The 22,503-nt window shown below is 41.2% G+C and overlaps 1 protein-coding gene across 1 annotated transcript in view; it reads left to right on the top strand.

Annotated features, from left to right (window-relative positions):
- MTHFD1 (methylenetetrahydrofolate dehydrogenase, cyclohydrolase and formyltetrahydrofolate synthetase 1) overlaps nucleotides 1-21,802 on the top strand; it is a 42,711-nt gene extending 20,909 nt beyond the window's left edge. Inside the window, exons 12-28 of the mRNA XM_075753371.1 lie at nucleotides 170-306; nucleotides 585-631; nucleotides 2,716-2,823; nucleotides 2,925-2,999; nucleotides 4,796-4,898; nucleotides 6,080-6,156; nucleotides 7,148-7,288; nucleotides 10,330-10,398; nucleotides 10,955-11,066; nucleotides 11,249-11,388; nucleotides 11,826-11,867; nucleotides 12,938-13,038; nucleotides 13,947-14,124; nucleotides 15,240-15,347; nucleotides 16,439-16,591; nucleotides 20,608-20,716; nucleotides 20,894-21,802. Coding sequence (XP_075609486.1) covers nucleotides 170-306; nucleotides 585-631; nucleotides 2,716-2,823; nucleotides 2,925-2,999; nucleotides 4,796-4,898; nucleotides 6,080-6,156; nucleotides 7,148-7,288; nucleotides 10,330-10,398; nucleotides 10,955-11,066; nucleotides 11,249-11,388; nucleotides 11,826-11,867; nucleotides 12,938-13,038; nucleotides 13,947-14,124; nucleotides 15,240-15,347; nucleotides 16,439-16,591; nucleotides 20,608-20,697 — 1,681 coding nt within the window. The 3' untranslated portion in view covers nucleotides 20,698-20,716; nucleotides 20,894-21,802. The remainder of the gene's footprint in view (nucleotides 1-169; nucleotides 307-584; nucleotides 632-2,715; nucleotides 2,824-2,924; nucleotides 3,000-4,795; nucleotides 4,899-6,079; nucleotides 6,157-7,147; nucleotides 7,289-10,329; nucleotides 10,399-10,954; nucleotides 11,067-11,248; nucleotides 11,389-11,825; nucleotides 11,868-12,937; nucleotides 13,039-13,946; nucleotides 14,125-15,239; nucleotides 15,348-16,438; nucleotides 16,592-20,607; nucleotides 20,717-20,893) is intronic.
- The last annotated feature ends 701 nt before the right edge of the window (nucleotides 21,803-22,503 follow it).

The raw sequence follows: 22,503 nt of genomic DNA on the forward strand, positions 1-22,503 counted from the left end.
TTGCCAATCTTGTTCCAGCTTCAAACTAATGAAGGCTAGCTGAAGTCTGAGCCAATCCAGAATTTGAGTTGGCATTAACTGCAATCACTGGGTGATTGTTCTATCCCTGTGTTTTGAGTTTCCCTCACTACAAGGGTTTCATTGTGCCTGTTCTGCTTTTTCACTGCAGGATAACTCCTACTCCCTTGGGAGAGGGGAAGAGCACCACTACTGTTGGTCTTGTTCAAGCCTTAGGAGCACACCTTCATCAGAATGTCTTTGCCTGTGTTCGGCAGCCTTCTCAGGGGCCAACCTTTGGTATAAAAGGTATGAACTCTTCTGTTGCTTACAGTTGGACTAATGGGGAAAGATGGCGTTCAGAGACTTTATTCTGCTGCATTGTAGTTTTACAGTTACAATTGCATTTCTTATAAGAACAACAAACCTTGGGTAAGTTCTTCACTGTTGTTTTCAAGTGCTGTGCTGGGATTTAAACTAAGCTGCTCAACAGTAGCTGCTGCCTTAAAGCCATTAAGCAAACACATGCAATACCACTCTGGGCTAGAGACCTTTATTTGCATGATTTGACTATTGTCTCTCTGTAGGTGGAGCTGCAGGTGGTGGCTATTGTCAAGTTATCCCCATGGAAGAGGTAATTCTTTATACAAAGCACATGCAGCTTGCAGACCTTGAAGAGATATGGCAGTCAGACAACTTAGGAAATCTTTTTTTTGTTTTTTGCCTGGTGAGGCACTCCCAAGAACTGGGTGCTTGATTTCAGCAAAGCTGTGGGGTTTTTTTAAAAAACATAACAAAACAAAAAAAACCCACCTTTGATTGTTTCAGAAAGGGTACGTGCATGGTCACGAAACTTCATAGAACTTGGAATTCCCAGTCCTTCTGTTCCCGCCCCTTCTCTACCTTTGAATTGCTGCATACCCTTGAGCAAAGTACATCCTGTGCCTCTTTTTCCCAGCACTGAAATGAAGATGATAATGACTTAATAAATTTTGGAAGCATATTAAGTAGTTCTGTCAGCAGCAGTGGTCACCAACTGTGAGCTATTTTGGTGCACTCGTGTTTTAGATTACTAACATGAAATGGGAAAAGGGAAGTTGGGAATCAGCAATGCCAGGACCTCAGCCTGTGGGGGACTGGCACTGCAGCGTATTTCTGACGTGACTTGGCAGCAAGTAAAATCCTGTGTCTGGGGGCAGGGAACCAAAAGGCACGTGTAGCACGTGCTCTCGTGTTTCTCTCAGCTCTCAAAGTAATTGCCTGTATAATTCTACCTTTGTCTTGTGCACTACGGATTGACACAGGGCAATTCTAGGAAGAAAAGCAGAAATGATCAAAAGGGCTGTTCATTCCAATTGATGCAGCAAGTCCATAACAGATAAAAATGTTAAGGAGGCAGAATATTGATTTAGTCAGGTGCCAAGAACACGTGTGAATGATAGATGTGACAGGAAAAATAATCTCCTCCTGTTTGGGAGAGTTAATAAGACGAGCCAAAATACTTGACTGTGTGCAGCAGTGAGAAACAGCCCCACTCTTGGAACCAAACTGCCTGAAAGGACTTTCTTTCAGTGTGACCCACATGGTATAAATACACATAGTTTTGTGGGGGTGTTTTAATCGATGCGTGTCTCATAAAATCGAAGTATCTGGAGTCACTAGTTACAGTAATGACCTTGAGATATCATTGGATATTTCTGCATGCAGCTTTCATCCTTGGAAAAGGTTAACAAGTGAAAAACTTTGGAGTTTGTACTGCAGAACCAAGGTAGTAATAATTGCTTCTTGTTGCATGTATGTAGAATGAGGCAACAATTAGCATTTCCTAATTAGGATTTATAATCAGTGTGTGACTAGCTCCATTCTGCTTTTAGCTATCTGGGTTTTAAGACCACAGTAGCAAGTGGTACTATAAGGTCTTCTGTCATATCACCTTTTCTAATGTCCCCTTTTCATCTTCCTCTTTTGCTGCTCTGCCACAGAGGAAAAGGATTACTTTAACCACACCTTTTACTCCCCTGTCGTAATGCAAGTTTGTCACATAAGCTATATATCCCAAGTCTTCTGTCAGCATAGCTACAGTACAGCCAGAGAACTCATGTAGACAAACCCACTCAAACTATCTTTTAATGAGATAGAACCAAGAAAACTACTAGCAGTGTCACGGTGTAGTACGTGGTCTACAAGTTCTGCCTACGATACCGTGTGTTTGAGTGGTTAGCTTATGCAGAGCTCTGTGCAACCACAGCTCTACTGCTAGCGCTACACAAGGTTGCTAGTTTCAGTTTAGCTCAGATATTTTTGTGGGAGCAGCGGCAGCTTCAGCTAATGTGTGTGTGAAACCTGTTGTGCAAATAATGAGAGTGGGTCAGAAGGAAGGTGAAGGAGGAGCAATGCAGATGTGTCATACCGTGGACTTCTTGGGTGTCAAAGCCTGTGAGAAATGTTCTCATGGGAAAAAAAAAAAAAACCAAACAACTTTTTATTTGGAAGCTTCATTCTAGAAGTTTGTAAAATGACATAAATGTGGGGGAGGCATTTTTCTGTTTTAGAGAAATTCTTTCCTCTCTTCACCATACTGCACTGAGCAATCTCTCCCCCTCCACCCTCACCCACTTTAACATTGCTATTAATACTTCTTTCCATCTGTCTACGATGAATTGAAATAAATGAAAATTGCAGCAGAATGAGGTAACTGATATGTTTTATGTCCTCTAGTTTAACCTTCACCTCACTGGTGACATCCATGCTATCACTGCAGCCAACAACCTGGTCGCTGCTGCTGTTGATGCACGTATGTTCCACGAGCTAACTCAGACTGACCAGGTATGATCCCTTCTTATGATGTATTTGGGCCCAGCCCACTTTGGCCAAGGTGTTTTGGGTGTGCCAGCGGTGCTAACTACCTACCTGTTTCATTCTGCAAGGCTCTCTACAACCGTTTGGTGCCTTCTGTCAATGGTGTTAGGAAGTTCTCAGACATTCAGATCCGAAGACTACAGGTAAGTTCACTGGTTTCACATTGGTTTCTGGTTCTGTTCCACTTATTCATCCTTTATTTAGGCAAAGTTAGGGTACAGAAACCATCCTGTTGTTCTGGAGGTCATTCTGCTGGCGTTTATTTTTTACATAAAATCTGCAGAAGTGTGGTAGCCCTTTGCACAGCACAGGCAAAAAACAGTGAGATGCAGCCTCAAGGGGAAGAATCATTGATGTAACACTCTTTATTGTAACACTCTTTATTGTATGCTGTATGAGTAACACAGTGGAAAGAGGTAAAGCGATTAGTGCCCTTTATTAGTAGTGTCAATTTGGTGTCCTTAATGCAGTTTAAGAAAGGACCAGGATCAGTCTGTGCCTTACATCCAGTTACAGTTAGAGATGAATAGTTTCCATGTGACAACTACGTAAATAATGCTACGCAAAAAAGGCAATTTATAAAATTCAGCAAAAAGAGAACATAGAGAATTTTTTGTCTTATCCAGATTGAGCAAGCAGGGAAAAATGGGGAAAAAAAAAACCTGTCCACTACATTGCCCACTATTCCTCTCCCCAAAAAAGAATTTCCAGTTAAATGAGTAGCACTGTCATTGAGTGGCAGTCCCTGAGCAGACCACAGCTCCTCTGATCCTCAAAAATTAGTATGAATTAGCATGTGTCCCTGACTTCTGCAGAAATAAGGATTAATAGAGGAATAGTTTTGCACTGGGCTTGGACATTCTGGCTAGGACAGCCTGGGGCCTGCTAATGTCATTCCAAGAACAAACCTGTTCGTACAATATTCAGGCTAGATCATTTGCCCATTTGGTGGTCAGGAGCAATAGTCAGACCACTTAGGAAGCTAAAACTCTGATTTATTAATTGGCTATAATGTCTCAACCATTAGAAAAAGTGTTTGCTTCCAGTGCTGAGCAAAAAAGCTATGTCATATTGCTTGGTGTTCGTGACAGACTGCTGAGGGAACTCTACCCTGACCACTCTTCTGGTTATTAAATGTCAAGATGTGAATGGGGTGCTAATATTCCAGAAAGAGGATTTTTTTTTATTTTTATTTATTTATTTTTCTAAATTACGTGCTTGAAGAGGAAGAGAACAGGCTTTCTTCTTCCTGCTGTTCTTCAGGACAAAAATACAACTTAGCTGTCTAGTTAATTAAAAAAAAGCTTGCTCGTTCATAAATCAACTCAATCGTTTTCCTCATTTCTAAGCTTGCACTTGTATTGCGCTTCTTGAGATAATTCTTCTCTCAATTAAGCAACTTGGCAAACTGCCCATCCTCTGAGTATGTTCAAGATCAGCTTTCTGGGATGCTGACAGCCTTGTGACTGAATTGTTTAATTCCTCCTTTGTGCTGCTTAACCAGCGTGCTGAAAGCAGTGTCTTTAAATACGTATGGCTGCGTGCAGTGACCCTAGGCAAACTAATGAGAAATGGATGTAAGCATGTGAGACTAATGATTAGAACAAGGCATGTACGGAGCTGCAGAGCTTTCTCTCTCCTACTCTTTCTGTAGATGTCTTGCACAAAGCTTGGTGACAGCCTGCCCTAATGAGCTCTGTTGTCTGCCTTGCTTTTTACTAGCTGGCCAGCAGCAAGCTCTGCTTCCAGGTACACACTAATATGGATCATCCTACGCTGTTGTGGGGTCTAGGAGAAGGGGCACCAAAAAAGGTAGCCCCTCCTTATTTCTGGATCTGCAGATGCTGCTGCCAAAGGCTTATTGCTGTAGTGAAAGGTTCATTTCTGTGAATCTCTTCATTGAACCTTTTTTTCTTTTGTTTGTCCTTCCCTCCCATAGAAATTGGGCATTAACAAAACTGATCCTACGGCTTTGACAAAGGAAGAAGTAAACTTATTTGTGAGACTGGACATTGACCCAGGCACCATAACATGGCAAAGAGGTACAAGAGCTATTAAATGAAAGAATTATTACGAAACAAAACGTGTCAAAAGAGAGGTTTGCAAGTGCAGCAGGAACTGTATTTCCTGGAAAAGAGGGCAGGGCTGGCCTCTACTTCCGAGTGTTTGGTGGGATAGATGCCTGCAACTGGGATCCCATTTCTAAAGGATCTGACGCAGGGCCTTGAATCTGCTCTGAATTCACAAAGATTAAGAATTCAATAATTGGTACAAGTTTGCGTTTCTGGATTTGTCACTCACCAAGAGAGTTGAGTTTGGCAACTGTAGCCAACAGCCTTTTTACCTGACTGAGAAAGTTCTGTGAGCAAGGAGAGGGTTCTGATCTGGGATTAAACTCAGTTTTAATTTGCCCACTTGTTCTGTTGGGGACTGACAGCAAATAAAGGCCAGATTTATAAAATGTTTTTAAAGATACTTGAATGTAAGATCAATCTCTGGTCTGACAGATGTAATATTTCACTAGCAAAAGAATTTTCAAATACGGATTTTTTTTTTTTTTCAGATTTAGACCCCAAGAGTATTGCTTTTTCTTCTTTTTATTAAAACATAATATAAAATACATTCTCCAAAATTTGCTTCATAACCTGTAATGGGGCTAAAATAATCGGTCTCATGGGAAATATTTTATAAAATATGTAGAATTTTTAAGCATATAGTAAGAAACAGCAAATTTAAGCCAGTATTTGATAGTTTGTACTTCCAAGGTAATTCAAGTTAATGGGACTGTGTGAAACTATTCTCACTAAATGGTAAATCTGACCGTTTTTATCACTTAACTTCTAAAGTGATAATTTTATTTCTTTTTGGCTGTAATAATTTCCTGATTTCATCTTGACTAATGATGGTGAAAAAGCAATTGGAATAATACTAGCAGCTCTGCTTTTTGGAGAGGCTTTGGACTTGTGGTTAATGCACACAGAGGGAGGTAGACTCCCTCTGGATGCAGTGCAGGGTCTGCATGTGACTGTGGATATCTTTGTTGCAGTTCAGTTTTTGGGGAAGAATCATGTTGAGTAGCACTTGCCATTCCTTAGGAGAGGATGGTGTCTCAAACTACCATCCTCTCTTCATAGGTGATCTAGCTGAGTGTTTGTAATAGGGCGTAGATGTGACTTATGACTTACAACATGACTTCTCATCTTTCTCTCTGCATTCCTCACAGTACTGGATACAAATGACAGGTTCCTCAGGAAAATCACTATTGGGCAATCTCCAACAGAAAAAGGCTTCACACGAACGGTACTTGTTCCCTTTTCTTGCATGTTTTAAAAAGTACTTTGAAAAATGTGGTCCTAAAGCAAGTTTCTGTAACTCCAGATATTTCCTTCTTTTACCAGTACTTTGTTAAAGAGAAAGCAGAAAGTCCCTTCAACCAAGCAGTTAAATTTGCTACCGGTGCCGTGTTCAGTTTTATTTGCTCCCTCCTTCCCTGTTCTTTCCTGAATGTTGGCTTCCCAAACTGGCATGACTCTGGCATTGTAACAGTGGTACACAAGTGCCCTCTATAAATGTGATGCATAGCCGTGGCTAATCTTCACCTCTGAAGATGCTTTGGGTGGGATATGTCTGGCCAAAACTAGACACAGTATCTGAGCTTGTTGTTTAAATTCATTATATAATCAATGGAGTAAAATAGGCAATCTGGGCTTTGAGTCCTCTCATCCTTTAAGTAACTGTCAAATTAATAGTTCAAATTAAATGTGCTCAGAAAAGCCTTTCTATTGACTTGAAATGTCCCTAGGGTGCTTAGCTTCAATGGAGGTGACTTGAAATGTCCCTAGGGTGCTTAGCTTCAATGGAGGTGTCTGTGTTGTGTCAGGTGAATTCTACCTTTCATTTCCTATAGAATTTGATATTAGGGGTTTTTGTCATTTACTGTACAGTTTAGTGATAGTCAGATGAGTTACTAAGCTCAGTATTCAAAAATACAATTTGTTAGTGTTAAGCGTTCTGACATGAATCACTAATGTATGTGCCAGGAGAGAGTCATGTAATACTGATGGAATAAGTAGATTTTACTTAATTTTGGAGAAGAAAATCCAGTTTAAAATGGCCAAATTAAATGAAATATGTTCTGAGATTGATGCTTTGGATTTCTTTTATATTTACACGTCAGTATGTTGTTGTTGTTATGATGGTGATGATTGGTCTTGTTTCAAGAATTTAATGGAGATAAGGATTGCTGCTAGAGAATCTTGATGAGTTCATGTTCTTTATTCATCTCTTGCAGGCTCAGTTTGACATCACGGTGAGCAGTGAAATCATGGCAGTTCTAGCGCTCTCTGATGGGTTGGATGATATGAAAAAGCGACTGGGCAGAATGGTAGTAGCTTCCAACAAGAGAGGAGAACCAGTTACAACAGATGACCTTGTAAGAGAGTCATTCAGTTCTTAAATGGCTTTTCCTATTCTGAAATTCCTTGGATTGAAAAGCATAGAGACAGTTCTGTACATAAAAGTCCTTAGCATATAGAAGATCAAAGATGAAGTCTTAGCCCCTGGAGTTAAATGAAGGTTTTTTTACTTTAGTGTTGCCAGCACCTTACCCAGAGAGTGTGTGTGTATGCAGGTGACCTGGATAGGGACAAAGGGTCCTGTGCGACGTGCTGTGTGTCAAGTTGAAGCCAGCACCATAGGAATCAATGGGAAATACACGGTGGCTTCTAGATAAAAAGCATATTTACAAATCAGAAGAACTCAAAATGCATCCTGCTGGCCATCCTGTTTCTCAGGCTCCCTAGAGTGAGGAAAACATTGAGCAGAAACAAAGCCTCGTGCAAATTTAATTACAGATGACGAAATATCTTATTCAGGGAGACTGCAAATGCTATAAAAGCTAAACCCTTTGCAAAAAGTGGAAGGTCTCCATAAGGCAGCCTTTGAGACACAAATTCCTTATTTCCACTGCATGAAATGCTGAATATAGTAGCACTGGTGATGTCTGTTACCGGTATGCAAAGCAGTCTTAAGCAGCAGTTGCAAGCTGCAGCACTGTCTTGCAGCTGTCCACACAGTAATTATTAGTACAGTTCTTGGCATGCTTCTGGAGCATGTCAGCTAGCATTCTCCCAAATGATTCTTCAGCGTAGTTTCAGGGAAATAGCCTGTGCCCCAAACACTTCTTCCAATAAATGCTTTGAAGATAGCAACCCTGTTTGGAGAAGGAAAGGGGAATTGAGCCCTGTATGTGAACTGTGCCCTGCCACTTGGCCTCAAGAGAGAGAACAGGCTCAGGACTGTTGGACTAGTCAGTAGAGGTACGATATTGGTGCTTACTGCTGTCCTGTATAGTAGCTTTTTCACAGCCTGCTTTGCAAAAGACAAGAGTATTACAAATTCATATGGTATGGTGTTAATGAGGTTTGTCTTGCATTTTCTGAATAAGCCTTTACAGTGAGACAGAAGAATCCACAGGGTGGGTATCCTGACCTGTGTTTTGTGCAAGGTCGGACACAGCATTAAGGCTTACCCAGCTCATGCTATCTTGCTGTGGGGTTTTGTTTCTGTTGTTTTTTCTTGTGTTTGGGTTGGTTGGGGTTTTTTTGTTTGTTTGTTTTACTTCCTCCCAGGATAAGCCTAAGAAACAGTAGATAAGCAATGTGGCCTGACTCTGGCCTTGCAGGAAAAGGGCTAGGCTGGGAACCATTTATCTGTAAGTGTCCTTATGTGAGGCGTTTGTTGGGAATGAGGGAGGGCATGTGCTGAAGTTCTGTAGGCAGCTTTGAGATTTTTCATTCCTACTGCTAGCGTGCTGACAGTTTAACCTTAGGTACCTAAGTTAAACCCTGTTCTGGAAAACAGGAGTCTCTCCTGCTGCTCATGAGCAACGGAGGCAGATGGTGCTTGGGTAGGGAGTTGCTTTGAGTTTTATGTAGAGTCCAAATGATAGAAGTCTTTCATCTCAAGAATTTTTTACTATTTTTAAAACATCTCATTAATTTGTCCATTGCAACTGCGGAATGGAGGATGGTATCATACCTTTCCAACAGGTTCTCTTGAATGTTACATGTTTGCACTGATGGCAGCCATTGGATTGCATCATTAGAACGGTGTTACATACTCCTCATGCAAGCAGAAACGTGATTGCAGAGACCAGACTGGCACAATAAGATCTCTGGGTCCTTCTGCTGGTGATATAACCAGTGATATAACCAATGTCATGGCTGTGTTACCAGGAAGCCCAAAGAAACTCGGAAGAAAGGTGGAATCAAAAACTGACTACAGGTTTTTAGAGATGGGATGTATTGAAGTGCCACTGAGTGACACAGGCCTGAAATGTTGTCATGGAAATCTTGCTCTGTAGTTTTCATTATTCTGGAGATGACTGAAGTTTAAAGCTTATCCATTAAATGTTAATAAGCCTTCATGTGGCAAGAATGAAACTAATGAAACAAAGCAGTGAATGTCTTTTTAAAAAAATCTTTCATATAATTGAGTGCTGCAATCCAATTGAAATTAAAAGGGAAGAAAAAGAAATCGTGGTTCAAGGTTCTCATAACGGTTGTGAACATTTGGCTCAGTATCCATGATAGCAATTCCAGTTTCTTTTGCAAGTGCTAAGTAATAGCCAGTTTGGTTTCTACTGGACTGTGTCAGTCACAAGGATGCCCAGACCCTCATTTTCTCTTCCTGAAGCAGATGTGGATGAAATCACAAGCTTTCACTTTAAAGCAAGCAGAATTGCAGCAGGGTAGATTGCTGCACCTCAGAGGAAACATGGGCTCCAGTGTTTGCCTTTCATGATGTCAGCCTGGTCTTGCTCATGAGCACAGAGTTTTACTTTAAAAGTTATTTCTGCATAAGGGACTTGGCCAGGATGTAGCAGCTTGTTACGACATTTTAAGGCTGGTATGTAGAGCCTAGCTGCTGAAATGAGGAAGGAAAAAAGTCCAAGACAAATCTACCTGTAAAATCCAAGAACACTGATGTATATGTAACTTCTTAGTGTGTTTACATACTGCAAAAGAAAGATAGTAGTGTTACAGTTGAGATATCAGGGTGATGAGCCTGGTCCAGTATTTCAACATATATAACTGACCTGAAAAAATCCCTGCTTTGTACCACTGAATGGGCTACAATAAACCATACGTACCTAAGGGTTGCTCTCTCGCTGCTATTGTTTATTAACCTTGCTGTAGCATTGAAACAGTGGTTGTTCTTTATACCTTCACTACAAAGTGTTGGCCAAACAAGGTCCCAACCAAGAGGCTGCACCCCGCAGAAATTACAGATCCTCTTACAAGGATGTAAAGGTCATTATTCTGCCTTGCCCTGACTGGAGTTAATTATATCTAGAGCAACTGCTGGCGCTGGTCCTGAAAGCTCACCAGGACAAAAGCAGAGCTTGACACTGCGTGGGAACTCTGTCAAGGTCTCTACATCTGGAAACTGATTGCCCTTTTTTCCTTTTAGGGAGTGACTGGTGCTCTAGCTGTCTTGATGAAAGATGCTGTCAAACCAAACCTCATGCAGACACTAGAGGTGAGCACAGATGATTTGCTGTATATGTGTGTGTTCTCAGAGCCAAGAAGCAACCGGTTTAGTCATTCATCACAATCAGCGTGGGCTTACTTAGCTTAGAGTTGGAGGTTTACTGTGGTAAACCTAAGGTTCAGGGGTAGGGAAGAAGTGTAGCTTCTTTCCAGGTCTGCCATTGGCATGTGGGATGACCCTGAGGAGATGCACTAAACTTTGCTGTGTTTATGTTTTGTGGTCTTTAATGCCAGGAAGTGTTTTGGGAATCTAAATGGTGTGGATGCAGGAGAATGGCAGAGTTGCTGGGATTCAGCCATCCTTTCCCTAAGCAGATTAATACCTCCACTTATACAGATTATTATAATCCTGTTTGCCCTGTAGTCCTTATTACTGATAAAAAATGTTTGATCAGAAGGCTTTAAGATCTGTCTTCTAAAAGTGTATTTCTTTATCTTCAGGTACTGTAGTACTTAGCTCCTGAAATGCTGCAGATTTGCTAAATTTTACCCTCTGATTTCTCTTTCTCTCTCTCTCCCCCCCCCCCCCCCCCCCCCCTTTTTAGGGAACACCAGTGTTTGTTCATGCTGGACCTTTTGCCAATATTGCACATGGGAATTCTTCAGTGTTGGCAGACAAAATAGCACTAAAGCTTGTGGGTAAAGAGGGTTTTGTTGGTAAGTGTATGGGGTGTCATCTTGTTTCCTTTTTGTTTTGCAGGGAGGGATCTGCCTTTTTTTTATCATGACTATCTTTGGTTTTTTTGTCTTGGAAGAAGCTTCTGATTTATGTGAACAGAGCATGATTTCTCCACCCAGCAACCTCTCACAAGCTTCTTTTCTTTTAATTCCTACTCTAGTTACAGAAGCAGGATTTGGTGCAGATATAGGCATGGAGAAGTTCTTTAATATTAAGTGCCGCTATTCTGGTCTCCGGCCTCATGTGGTGGTGTTGGTTGCTACTGTCCGAGCTCTGAAAATGCATGGAGGAGGGCCTGCAGTAAGTACTAGGCAAGGTTTTCTTAGGCCTGAGGGGCTGTTACTGTTGTTCTGATCCAGTCACTTAAAGCCCTCTAGGGTTTGATCTACTTGTAAGAGTCTTGAGATTTGCAGTTGTAAAAGGAATCCACATGTCCTGGTTGCTTGTAAGCTGCTTCATTGTAGTATGTTACAGGTCCATACCTGCTTGTTTTATTGTCCTAATGAAGTGCTTGTGTGCTGGGGCATTTGTGATATTACCACAGTCAGTCGTTTGTTGTATTGTGAGCACATCTTGCAGTATTTTTTTTCTTCTAAGAAAAAAAATGAAAAAGGATCAGCCTGGAGTAGAATGTTATATCTTGACACCATTTAATAAGAATCAAGCACGAATTGCTGTCATGGATAAAAATCTTACAGGGTTCCATATTTTTTTCTTGTTTTCCTTTTTTTCCCCAGGTCACTGCTGGGGTACCTTTACCGAAGGAGTACATGGAAGAGGTAACCTTCTTTAGCTGTTGTGACAGTTGACCGACTAACTGCGGTCACGACACGATACTGTCATGCAGTGCACGCCTGGATAGCTAGTGTGTGTCATTTCTTTAGCCGCCAGGGAAATGCTTCCTCATACAAGCTGTAATGTTCTTTTTTTTTTCTTTTATTTTTTCTTTTCTGATGTTACTTTGGCTCTGCCTTTTCAAGCATTTATTGTACTTGACCTAGCCAATATTCTCAGAGCCTTTTCGTTTCTCCTGAGCTCATGCAATTGTCTGTGTGCTCAATTTTTTATAGTAATATCTACTCTGTGTCCCCTGACCCTCTCAGTATGGAGTAATTACTTGGCTGAAATATTGTCTCTGAAAATATTCAGAGTGCCTTTCTAATTACTCTCTTCTTAGCAGCATCAGTTTCTGTTTTTATATCCCCCCCCCCCCCCAGCCCCCATTGCAAGCAGAGAGGAAAGTGAACTAAAGTCTCAGCTTCTGTCCTTGTGCCTTGAATGGCTTTGTACAGTTGGATAATTGGTCTGGCTCTCTTTACATTGCTGCAGCTTTTTCACTTGTGGAGCTTCTGTATGGATTATCCTTTGCATAGGAAGGGATGAAATGTCTGGATTTCCATGAATAGTCTCTGATGCTGCAAAATGTAAATATGTGTAAACCAAAAGCTGTTGCCACAGACTTCAAACAAGTGTCATGAAATTCACTGCTAATGATATGTAATACATAAAGAGGAGTGTATCAGAGAGGAAAATGAGGCTTTACTGTGGGGAGTTAATGAGCACGGGTATTAACTTACTAAGAATAACAAAAAAAGATAAAAAGTGATTTCTCTTACCTTGGCTTGGCAGCTGAAACCAGTGATCATTAGAAGTAGTCATTCCTTTTTGTGTCTTCCATCCAAGAGCACGCACTGGTGTGGACTGCTCAGAAGGCAGCATGGGGGATTTGCCTTTGTGGTTTCATTCCCATTTTGACATTTTTGTCGTTAGCTGTGGACTTAGTGGATTTGGAACAGAAGTTTCACTGCCTCTCATAAAATGTGCTTCCTGCTTGCTGTCTTCTTTACAGAATCTTCAACTGTTGGCAAAAGGCTGTAGTAACCTGAACAAGCAAATCCAAAATGCACGGCTGTTTGGTGTCCCAGTAGTCGTGGCTGTCAATGCTTTCAAGTAAGTGAGCTGGGACATGGAAGTGATGCATGGGAATAAAATTGTGGCACTTTATATGCTATGTTGAACACAAACTCTTGTTTTCAGTACTGTTGATGTGTTGATGGCAGCATTTTGCATTGTCAGAAGATGCAGAATAAATAGGGGAGCTCTGCTTAGTCATTTCCAATGCATTGCTTAGTTTAAATTAGCTTAGGATCAGTGACTATTATCTGCCATCATTTACACCCTGACTGGCCAAATTACTGTGGACAAAAGGTGCCTGTGACGATGTGGAATCTGAGCTCATAATAGATGGTGAGGTGCCTGTGCTGTCAACCACGCTGTGTTCAGCGGTCTGCTGTATGGAATAATTATGGCCTGCTAAGAAGCATTTTGGGCTCTGCACGTTGTACTGCACAGGAAAGAGAATCTGTGTGTGGCCTTTTTATGCAAGCAGAAGGGCTTTGAACTGGTGTGTTAAAGCTGATGCTAATTGAAGCGGAGTAGCCAGCTAAGGATTATTCATCTGAAGTAAATGCATATTAGCTGATTTAGAGAAATAATGGGGTTTAGCTTGTTGTGTGCGCATGATATAGCACAGCTTAGCATCTCTAAATCAGCAATACTAATGCCTTTTTGAGTTTGCTCCTGAAAACAGGAGTTGCATTGCCGATACAGGACAGAAATGGCAGAAAGTCTGGAATGCAGCTCTGTCAGTGCTCATGGGTTTCTGCATGTAGTTCCAGACCTACCCGTTGCTGTGTGTTCCTCTGTTGAGTAGCCTCCTTCACCATGGCAGATAGCCCTTCAGCTGTGATTTCTTTGGACAGCTTTTGGATCTTGTCAACAAGAGTGAAAAATAGTTAGAACAAACGCTTAACTGCGTGCGCATTCTGGTACAAACGCACGGACTTTTCTCCTGACAGAACAGATACAAAGGCTGAACTGGCCCTTGTAGTACAACTGGCAAGGGAAGCGGGAGCGTTCGATGCTGTGGAGTGCACTCACTGGGCGGAGGGAGGTAAAGGAGCGGTTGCACTGGCCCAAGCTGTTCAGAGAGCATCGCAGACACCCAGCAACTTCAGGTTCCTCTATAATGTGGAGGTGAGAACTTGCAGTATTACAGAGGTGCTTTGTTCCTAAGGTGGAGATCTGTTGGTTTCACTAGCTTAAGTTGATGAAGGCTGTCTGAAAGGCTGCTCTGAAAAACTGAGAAATTTGGTTTTGGAACATAACATTTATTCCACCAGTCTCAAAGACCTAGTTAGTCAGTTCTTGTTGTTTTGACTGCCCAGTGAAATATTGTTTACTTTTGATACCGAAAGATGCTGCTGTGACTCTGCTAGAGGTGACAAACAGGTTTCTGCTATGGCAGCCATGTTCCAGGATAGGGCTGAGTTTAGTTCAAGAACTAAACATTCCTGTCAGAGCATGGACTGGAACAAGCCTGACCAAACCTGTTTGTTATCTTATCACAGAGCTTCTGGGTGCACTTGTTGCTCAGGATGGGAATCTGTACAACAGGCTATGGAACAGAATTTGTCCATTTTTAACTTTTTTTTTCCTCTACAAGTAAGGCTTATGGAGTCACACTACTGTTTGGGGTGGAAGAGAGAGTGTGTGTGTGTGTGTGTGTTTTTAATGAGTTAAGCAAATTTGAGAGATGACTTGGAGGTAATGAAGTCACTGTTAGTTCCCAGGTTATGGCCTGAATCCTCCTTTAGTAGCCAGCACTTATTCAAGAACCTAATTGAGGTACAGAGCTATGTCATTATATCTGTTTTAGCTCCTTAACAGATGCTTTCAATTTTTCTTTAACCTGTTTTATTTGTGCTTTTATTTAACCATTAACTTGTATTCCTTCAAATCAGTTTTGTCTGCTTTTTGACTTAGGCTTGAGAGAGAATAAAGATGCTGGTCTTGCAGTGGGGGTAATTACAAAAAATACTGTTGTGTATCTTTTTGTTTCTGACTGTAGTAAACTAGTTTTGCCCTCTTACCAAGAGAAACAACTGTAACAAGATAAATGAAATGTGTATTGAAAACCCTCAAATTACTGTATAGCTTTGTCCTACAGCAAATGGGAATAGCTCTTTTATCTGCAGATGGGCGCAGCACAACACGTATGGAGGATTGTGAAGCTGCTGTGATGTTATGGCTCGTTGTAGTTTGGTCACACTGACTTGCCTGTCCTTTTTTTTTTTTTCTTCCCCCCCCAGCTCCCTGTAATAGATAAGATCAGACTTATTGCACAGCAGATCTATGGGGCAAGTGACATTGAGCTACTTCCAGAAGCACAGGAGAAAGTCGCCTTGTACACTAAGCAAGTGAGTTTTCCTGACATCAGAGGTGCTTTTCACTTAAAATGTTCATATTGAACAGTGGTGTTGAAACTGTATGTGAAGGGAATCATCACTCAAATCACGTTCTTGTCCAGGACCCATTGGATGCTGCTATGGCAGAGGAGGTCGTATGGGGAGGGAGAAACTGGCCCTGGCTTCTTGTAGAGAAGACGGAATTCATCTGGCCCAGTAGCACATCTATGATAGTGTATGGGGAGAAAAGAGCAGGAGGATTCAGTGATCTTTCAGTTTTTGAGCCCATACGGATTTTTGGCAGTTGCGATTATGTTGGGCAAAGAGTTCCACAGGTGATACAGTATTGTGGAAAAATACGTCTACTCTTACAAGTTTTGAACCTGGCATCTGGTTGTTGAATTAGATGCTTTATGATTGTTGTGTTGCTTTTACTCTTCTCTAGCGTGATGTTCTTGTGAATTTACCTCCTTCTGCATTAATGAAGGTCTGTTACAGAGCTTTGAAGACAAATGTGAGAACTAGCCATTCTTGTTTACAGTGTGCTCAAATAATTTTGCTTTTGCAGTCCATTTACTACTGACATACATAGTTTCTCGCTTTCATCTTTCTTGTATATTCCTTTACAAGCCTATCAAAATACCATAGCCATGTAATTGCTACTTCCTCACAACCTGCAATTATAGTGATCAAACATTTCTAATTAACTGACCTCGCCAGAACAAGAACTTTAGTTCTGAGCTGTTTAAATTAACATTTTGGGAAGAGAGTAGAAAGTAAGTTAGCTATCACAGTTGTATATCTAACACTTCCATACCATTAATTTTTTCCTCAGCTGGATGTGCTGGGGGTCATGGTCGTTCTTTCTTAATACATAGCAGGGGGCAGGGACAGACTTTGAAAAAGAAGGAACAGAGATGCAGAATAGTCAACAGATCTGACAGGCTGTGGATGAAGCAGTTGGTGAGGAGTAAAATGTCCTGATAAAGTGTCCGATGTCTGCAGAGAATGGTAGAATAGAGCAACTGCATTTTGTGTATGGGAAAAGTGACTGGTTTTTCACTTATCTCCTCTTTCTCTCTCTCTTTTATTGCCTTTCCCAGGGATTTGGAAACCTGCCAATCTGCATGGCTAAAACTCACTTATCATTGTCTCATGACCCTGAACAAAAAGGAGCACCTACAGGTTTCATTCTGCCAATCCGAGACATTCGGGCCAGTGTTGGTGCTGGATTCCTGTATCCACTAGTAGGAACGGTACGTGATTGAGTGAAGCCATCAACTGTGGGGCGAGGAAAAAACTTTGTGTGCATTCCAGTAAGCAGTTACAAAAGGTATCTTAAATTAGGAGAATCCTTGTCACTTACAGTTGGTGTTTTAACAGTCCACTGTATTAGATGCCCTTAATAGTTAATGTTTCAGCGATTGGAAGGAAGCTAAAATAGACCATCTGAATACTTAGCAAGCCTCCCAGGTCCCACCTCCCTGTCCTCCTGGATTTTGAGGAAAGGGTGACCTCTGTAGCTAATGAATTCTGGGAACTGCGGTCTGGTAGAGGGGATGGGAGAAATCCTCAGCCCATCTAATTGCTGTTGTGACTTTGCATTCCTGATGAAAGCACTCTGCGGTATTGCAAGTGAAGTCTATGTACGCCTGCAGATCAGGGTAGAACAGGACAACTCCTCCAAAGCTTACAAAGCAAACTTTTGATGAGACACCTCCAAAGTGAAGCTGACCTGTACTGTTAATACTTGTCAATCCCCTCTCCCATTTGGTTCTCATGGTTTTACTGACCATCTGTTCGCTGTTCGGCCTGCATCAGTTCCAACAATTCATTTCACTATGCCCTTGAGTTTTTTGTTTCTGTTCTTTGACATGATTGGCATAGTGTCAGCTGAGAGGACAGAGAATAGCTACGATGGAAACAGGATCCTGGAGTAGCTTTGATATGAATTGCCTGGCAGAAAGAGGAGCTACCTGCAAAATGAACTAACAGGGTTGCATCCAAAGAAAGAATGTTGGGATGAAAGGATCCACTGGAAATCTTATCTGGGGAGTCTCTTCTGGGTGAATGTTAAGTGACTTGTTAGATTATTTTAGCGAATGGAGCAGTTGGAACAAGCAGCTCTGTCTCTTTCTTATTTTTTTGGGCCTGAACCTTTTTCTGAAGTCTTCATGACAATGTGTTTGTGTTAGCAAGTTTTCAAAAGCATTAGGGGTGCATGGCTCAGGTGAGGAAATACACTGATTTAAGAGTTGGATCCTTTCTTCCTTCAAATGCTAGCTACAGCCAAATATTGGATATCTTTTCATTCTTTAAAACAAAAACAAAAAAACCCCAGAAATAGGTAAGGGTTTCCAGATTACCCAACATAAATAAAATAACCACATCCTGGTTAAAGTCTGGCTCATCCATCTTTTTAAAGAGTAATGTGTGTTTTGGCATAAAATGAAAAGATAGCACGCTTGTTCCTTTTATTAATGGCCTTTTTTGCAAGCCAAGATTTAATCCAAACAATGCTTATTTTAAAAAAATAAATCACTGGAGAAGGAAAGGGTGCACAGTATTAATAAGCTACACAAGAGAAAGATGTTTTCATACATGTAAACTAATATTTTGGCTCTTTCTGCTGTCTTCAGTTTCTGTGAAGCTGGACTCTTCCCTTTCTGCTCCCTTCCCATATTCCTAATGTTTTCTTGAACATACAGTAAATCATGATGTTAATTCTGTCCGGATTACCAGTAAGTCTTCTGGGTAGGGATGTGAAGATCACTCTTCTGTGGTGTCTGCAAAGCCAGGGAAGGGATGTCCTTTTGAGAAGCAATTCAGGACATTTTGAATCAGATCACTATTTTAAACCCATTCAGCAGGAGGTGTGTTAGCCTCAGAATAAACTTTTGGCAGCAGTCACTGAACTGTGAGCTGAAAATGGCGAAAATATGTAGCTCTGTGCAGAAGCTTCTATGAGAAATTTGAGGTGAAATTAATCACCAGTGCATGTGTATTCTTGTTATCTGAAGCTAATCACAAAGGTATGTCACATTTACTTTTTCCTCAGCTTCTGAGTTTTGGGGTTTTCCCTTTCTGCCTCAAAGTTGAAGCTGTTATACTTTAATGAAATACTTTGAGGTTTTACAGGAAACATAATTTCAAAGATTATCTAGATTTAACTTTGAGCATGAAAGATAATGAAAGTGAAATAAACCGTTGGACTCAAATTGGTTGGGTTTCTTTTCTGGTGCTGCTGATGAATTGAAAACAAATTATTCAGCTCTGGGGTTTTTTTAGTTCCTAAACAGCGTTTTTTCAGAAGTTCCACAAGTGCAATAAATAATACATTCCTAGTTGGTATTGGTTTTATTTAATATCTTGTAAGGGGATTGATGATATCCATGTGGTCTAAGTTTTTAATGTAAGTAAATAGTGTGAATTGCCCTGTGTTCCTTTTTCAGCACATGTGGTATTGAAGGAGAGAGGAGGATAATGGAGGAAAAGTTCATTTGTTCAGCTCTGAAAATAACTGAGTGCATTAAGCCACTGTAGACACTTGTGCAGAAAATTACTAGCCTGGATGGAAATTATTCTGTACTGCATAGAAAGTCAGGGTTGAAGCAGACTGCCTTTGAGTAGTAGAAGGCAGAGTAGCCACTGTGAGCTGCCCTGTGGGTAGGAAGGAGGAAAATTGACCGTTTCTTTCAAAATAGAAATAGGGTCGCTGCTGTGGCCCTCTGAATCTGTAGAGATCTGCAAAGCTGCATGATTCTTCAGTGATGTGTAAATCAATAGGAAGTTCCTTGCTCTGCGTGACCAGAGACTGGCAGTGACTCTGGTGAGAACAGGAAAACCCTTCCAAGCACTTCGGATCTCTTAATAGCTGGGCTCCTGAGACCAAATACTCTTAAACACAAAGACAAGGAATGAGGATCTTCTCTGTAGCCTCTGTATTCTCTGGGAAAGCAGCAGCTCTGACAAAAAGCTAGCGCGGTCGTAGAATTCATTACAAAGACTAGACTTGAAGTGATTTTTACCTCCGCATAAGCCATGCAAGACCTGCAGTGGTACGTACGTGTGGGACTGGTGTTCGTACTCGTGAACAGCTTAGGGAAATGGAGTGGGACTCCAAAAACTCCCCGAACAGTTTTGGGAACTGCAGAAAATGCCTAACTGATAGAACTTTGCCTCCTTGCTGCTTAGCTTATTATCAAAAGGAGGATTGGGAGGTAATTTGATTAGTGTGCAAAATGCTTGCTCAGGGAGAAAATACGAGGTTGCCAAAGAGATCTTTAATCTAATGGAGACAGGCATAACAATACTGATTGTGAAAGCTGAGGCCAGATGATGCAGATAGGAAATGAGACCTTGAATTTTTATTTATGGGGTGAAGGACCACTGGCACAAACTACCAAGCATGGTCATGAGTTGCCCACCTTTGTAGAGCATCCATGTTAGCCTGCATGTGCTGCTGGGCTAAACGCCATCAGCTGCGTTAGTAAATCCGGCCAAGTGTAGTGCCTGCTGGCCTTGTGTTCTGCAGCTCTGGAAGTGGGTGCTCAGCAGTAGGACAACTGGAGAGGACTGGCCTGAGGCAGGCATAGTGCTGGCAGCTGTTTTGCTTCAGTTCTGCCACTGCACAGCCCTCCCGACTTGCATGCCTCAGAAATGCTCCAGTCAGGAGAACTGACCTCTATTTAAGCTTTATCCCATTTAAAAACACAACAAAAAAACCCAAACCACCAAACTATTTGAGCTTTCTTCTCAACAATAATTATTCCTAATTATTTAACACTTCTAGTTCTAGACTCTTAAAGAAAATTGCAATCAACTGAAGCTTTACAGTCGGCAAAGTTGTATTAAAACATGTATCCTCATTTTAATAACCAGGAAACTGCCACAAGTAATTACTGTCTCACCACAGCAAAGTCCATGAACACTCACCTAACAGTTAACAGGTCAGCTGGATATTTAAGCACTTTGCCAAATCTTGGGCTCAGTCACTGGTGGAGGCAGAAGCCAAGCTAAATCCTCATCATAAAAAAAACCCAAAAACCAAAAAAAACCCCACCCAAACCAAAAAAACCCCAAACCCCAGATCTGTCTACAGAGCCAGGAGTTCCTCATTTTCACGATACGTGACCATCATCCAACTAGTACGTAGGTGTGCAAGGAGCTGCATCGGCTGTTGCCATCGTAGTCTTCAGCAGTGATTTAGTATTCTATCTTCTGCGCAAAAATATGCTGCTTCCATTTCAACATTTTATGTTTTGTTGTCCAGATGAGCACAATGCCAGGACTTCCTACAAGACCCTGTTTCTATGATATAGACTTGGACACAGTGTCAGGAGAAGTAAATGGGCTTTTTTGAAAGGAACTATTAACCAAAGGTAGGTGCTTTCTTTTGATGACTTTCAATATTTTGGCTTTATTTCTCATCTTGAGATAATGGAGTTAAGCCAATCTCATATTATGCCATATGTTTCCAAATGACATTTGATTATAATTCAGCCTGAAAGTTGCCTGCAGTACTATATAATAGTAATTAAATTTATTTTTCTTTTTAGCTCCCAGAAGAACACCTGATGAGTCATGTAAACGGAATTATGGCCTTATTTTTTTTTTTAAGTCAAAACAAGATATGACTGAGAAGATAGTGCAAGTGACTGGGAGGAGTGCTAAAGAATCAACCACTTACTTTTAATCTGTAATAATTTTTAAACTGCTGTGTTCCAAGCTAGTTGAAACTAAGTATATAAAGCATACTTCCTGTACAATCATCGTGCTTCATAATTGTAGCTGAAGCAGAATACAGAAGCTTGGGTTTAGTGACCTCTTTTGATTCATTGACATGATTTAATAATTAAAAATCTTAAAGCTGGAGCTATTTGAAACAGTCTTGAGACTTAATTGTTTTAACCATAGGGGCTTTGTAACATATATTATCTCTGAAAGTCGTGTACACTGCATATTTCTAATTGCCATAGTGAATTCCATATTCCATTTCTTGCACTATGGGAGAAACTGCTGTGCCCTGACACTGCACCGACATCATTTAGAAGAGGAAACAAGGAGGAATACCCTTTGCCTCTCATCTCTCCAGAAGTGCTTACCCTGGCTTCTGCTGTGAATTATTCCTGCAGACACCTGAGCCACATCAAATTTCCCTTTTAGAAAGCCCAGCTGTGACTTCTGTTAATGGAAATTGAACCTCTGACTATCAGATCTGTAGGGACTGGATCTCTGGCCCAGTATCTGTGGCTTCTACAAAATGGGTCTTTGGAACTGTTTTATGCTCAACTCTAATATAAGTACAGTTACACTGTTGACGAGCCTTATTTCCTAAGGTACCTGTTTGGTGAACAGAGACAACGTGAGTAGTGTTCAAGCCAACAGGCCAAAAATCATTTTATAACATAAAAATATCATTGCTGCCCATTTTTTAACTAATACAAATAAACTGGTAAATACTTCAAGTGCTTTTTGGATTTTAATATATGCGCTGAGATTACTGAAGTAGGACTTATTTCTGTGATTAACTGTACACAGCAGCACTCCTTGTATTGACAAGTAGGAGTGATTATTGCAGTAATAAGTTGCCTGCAATGCACCACTGTGTGTGGTTTAATCTCGTTTCCTTTCCTAGATGATGTGTGTCATCTATAGGAAATAAACTACCTGAATTATTCCATGAATTTGAGATACTTGTAGTTGACTGCAAAAGATCTGAATTAAGACTTGCAAGGCCCATCTGCTTGCATCAGAACTGAATCTAAAAACATTCCGACTTTGGTGAGATCTGGGAGAAACAGGATGTAGGTGTGCACCAATGTAAGGGTGCAGCTGTAGTACACAGATACTGTGTGTGTGTATATATATATATGGAGAGATCTATATTTCTCAAGTTATTCAGGAGGGGAGAATAATTATATAAAAACTACCTGGTTGGCACAGAAGCAGACAGAATAGATTAAATCATCATAAGAGCATTTGAGATGCATTCACAGCCTCCTAAAATTTTGCTTTCGATGGTGTTTGCCGAGGAGTTACTGGCAGCCAGGTTTGCCAGCGTGCCCACAGGCCCCGGGCAGGGGCAGAAGGGCTGTTTCCAGTTGCTGCCCCAGACCCCGCGCCGGGCTGAAAGCGCCTCTTCACCTGCGGCACCTCGGCCGAGCCT

This window comes from Balearica regulorum, chromosome 5 (genome assembly GCF_011004875.1).
Source record: "Balearica regulorum gibbericeps isolate bBalReg1 chromosome 5, bBalReg1.pri, whole genome shotgun sequence".
In the NCBI taxonomy this organism is placed as follows: Eukaryota; Metazoa; Chordata; class Aves; order Gruiformes; family Gruidae; genus Balearica; species Balearica regulorum.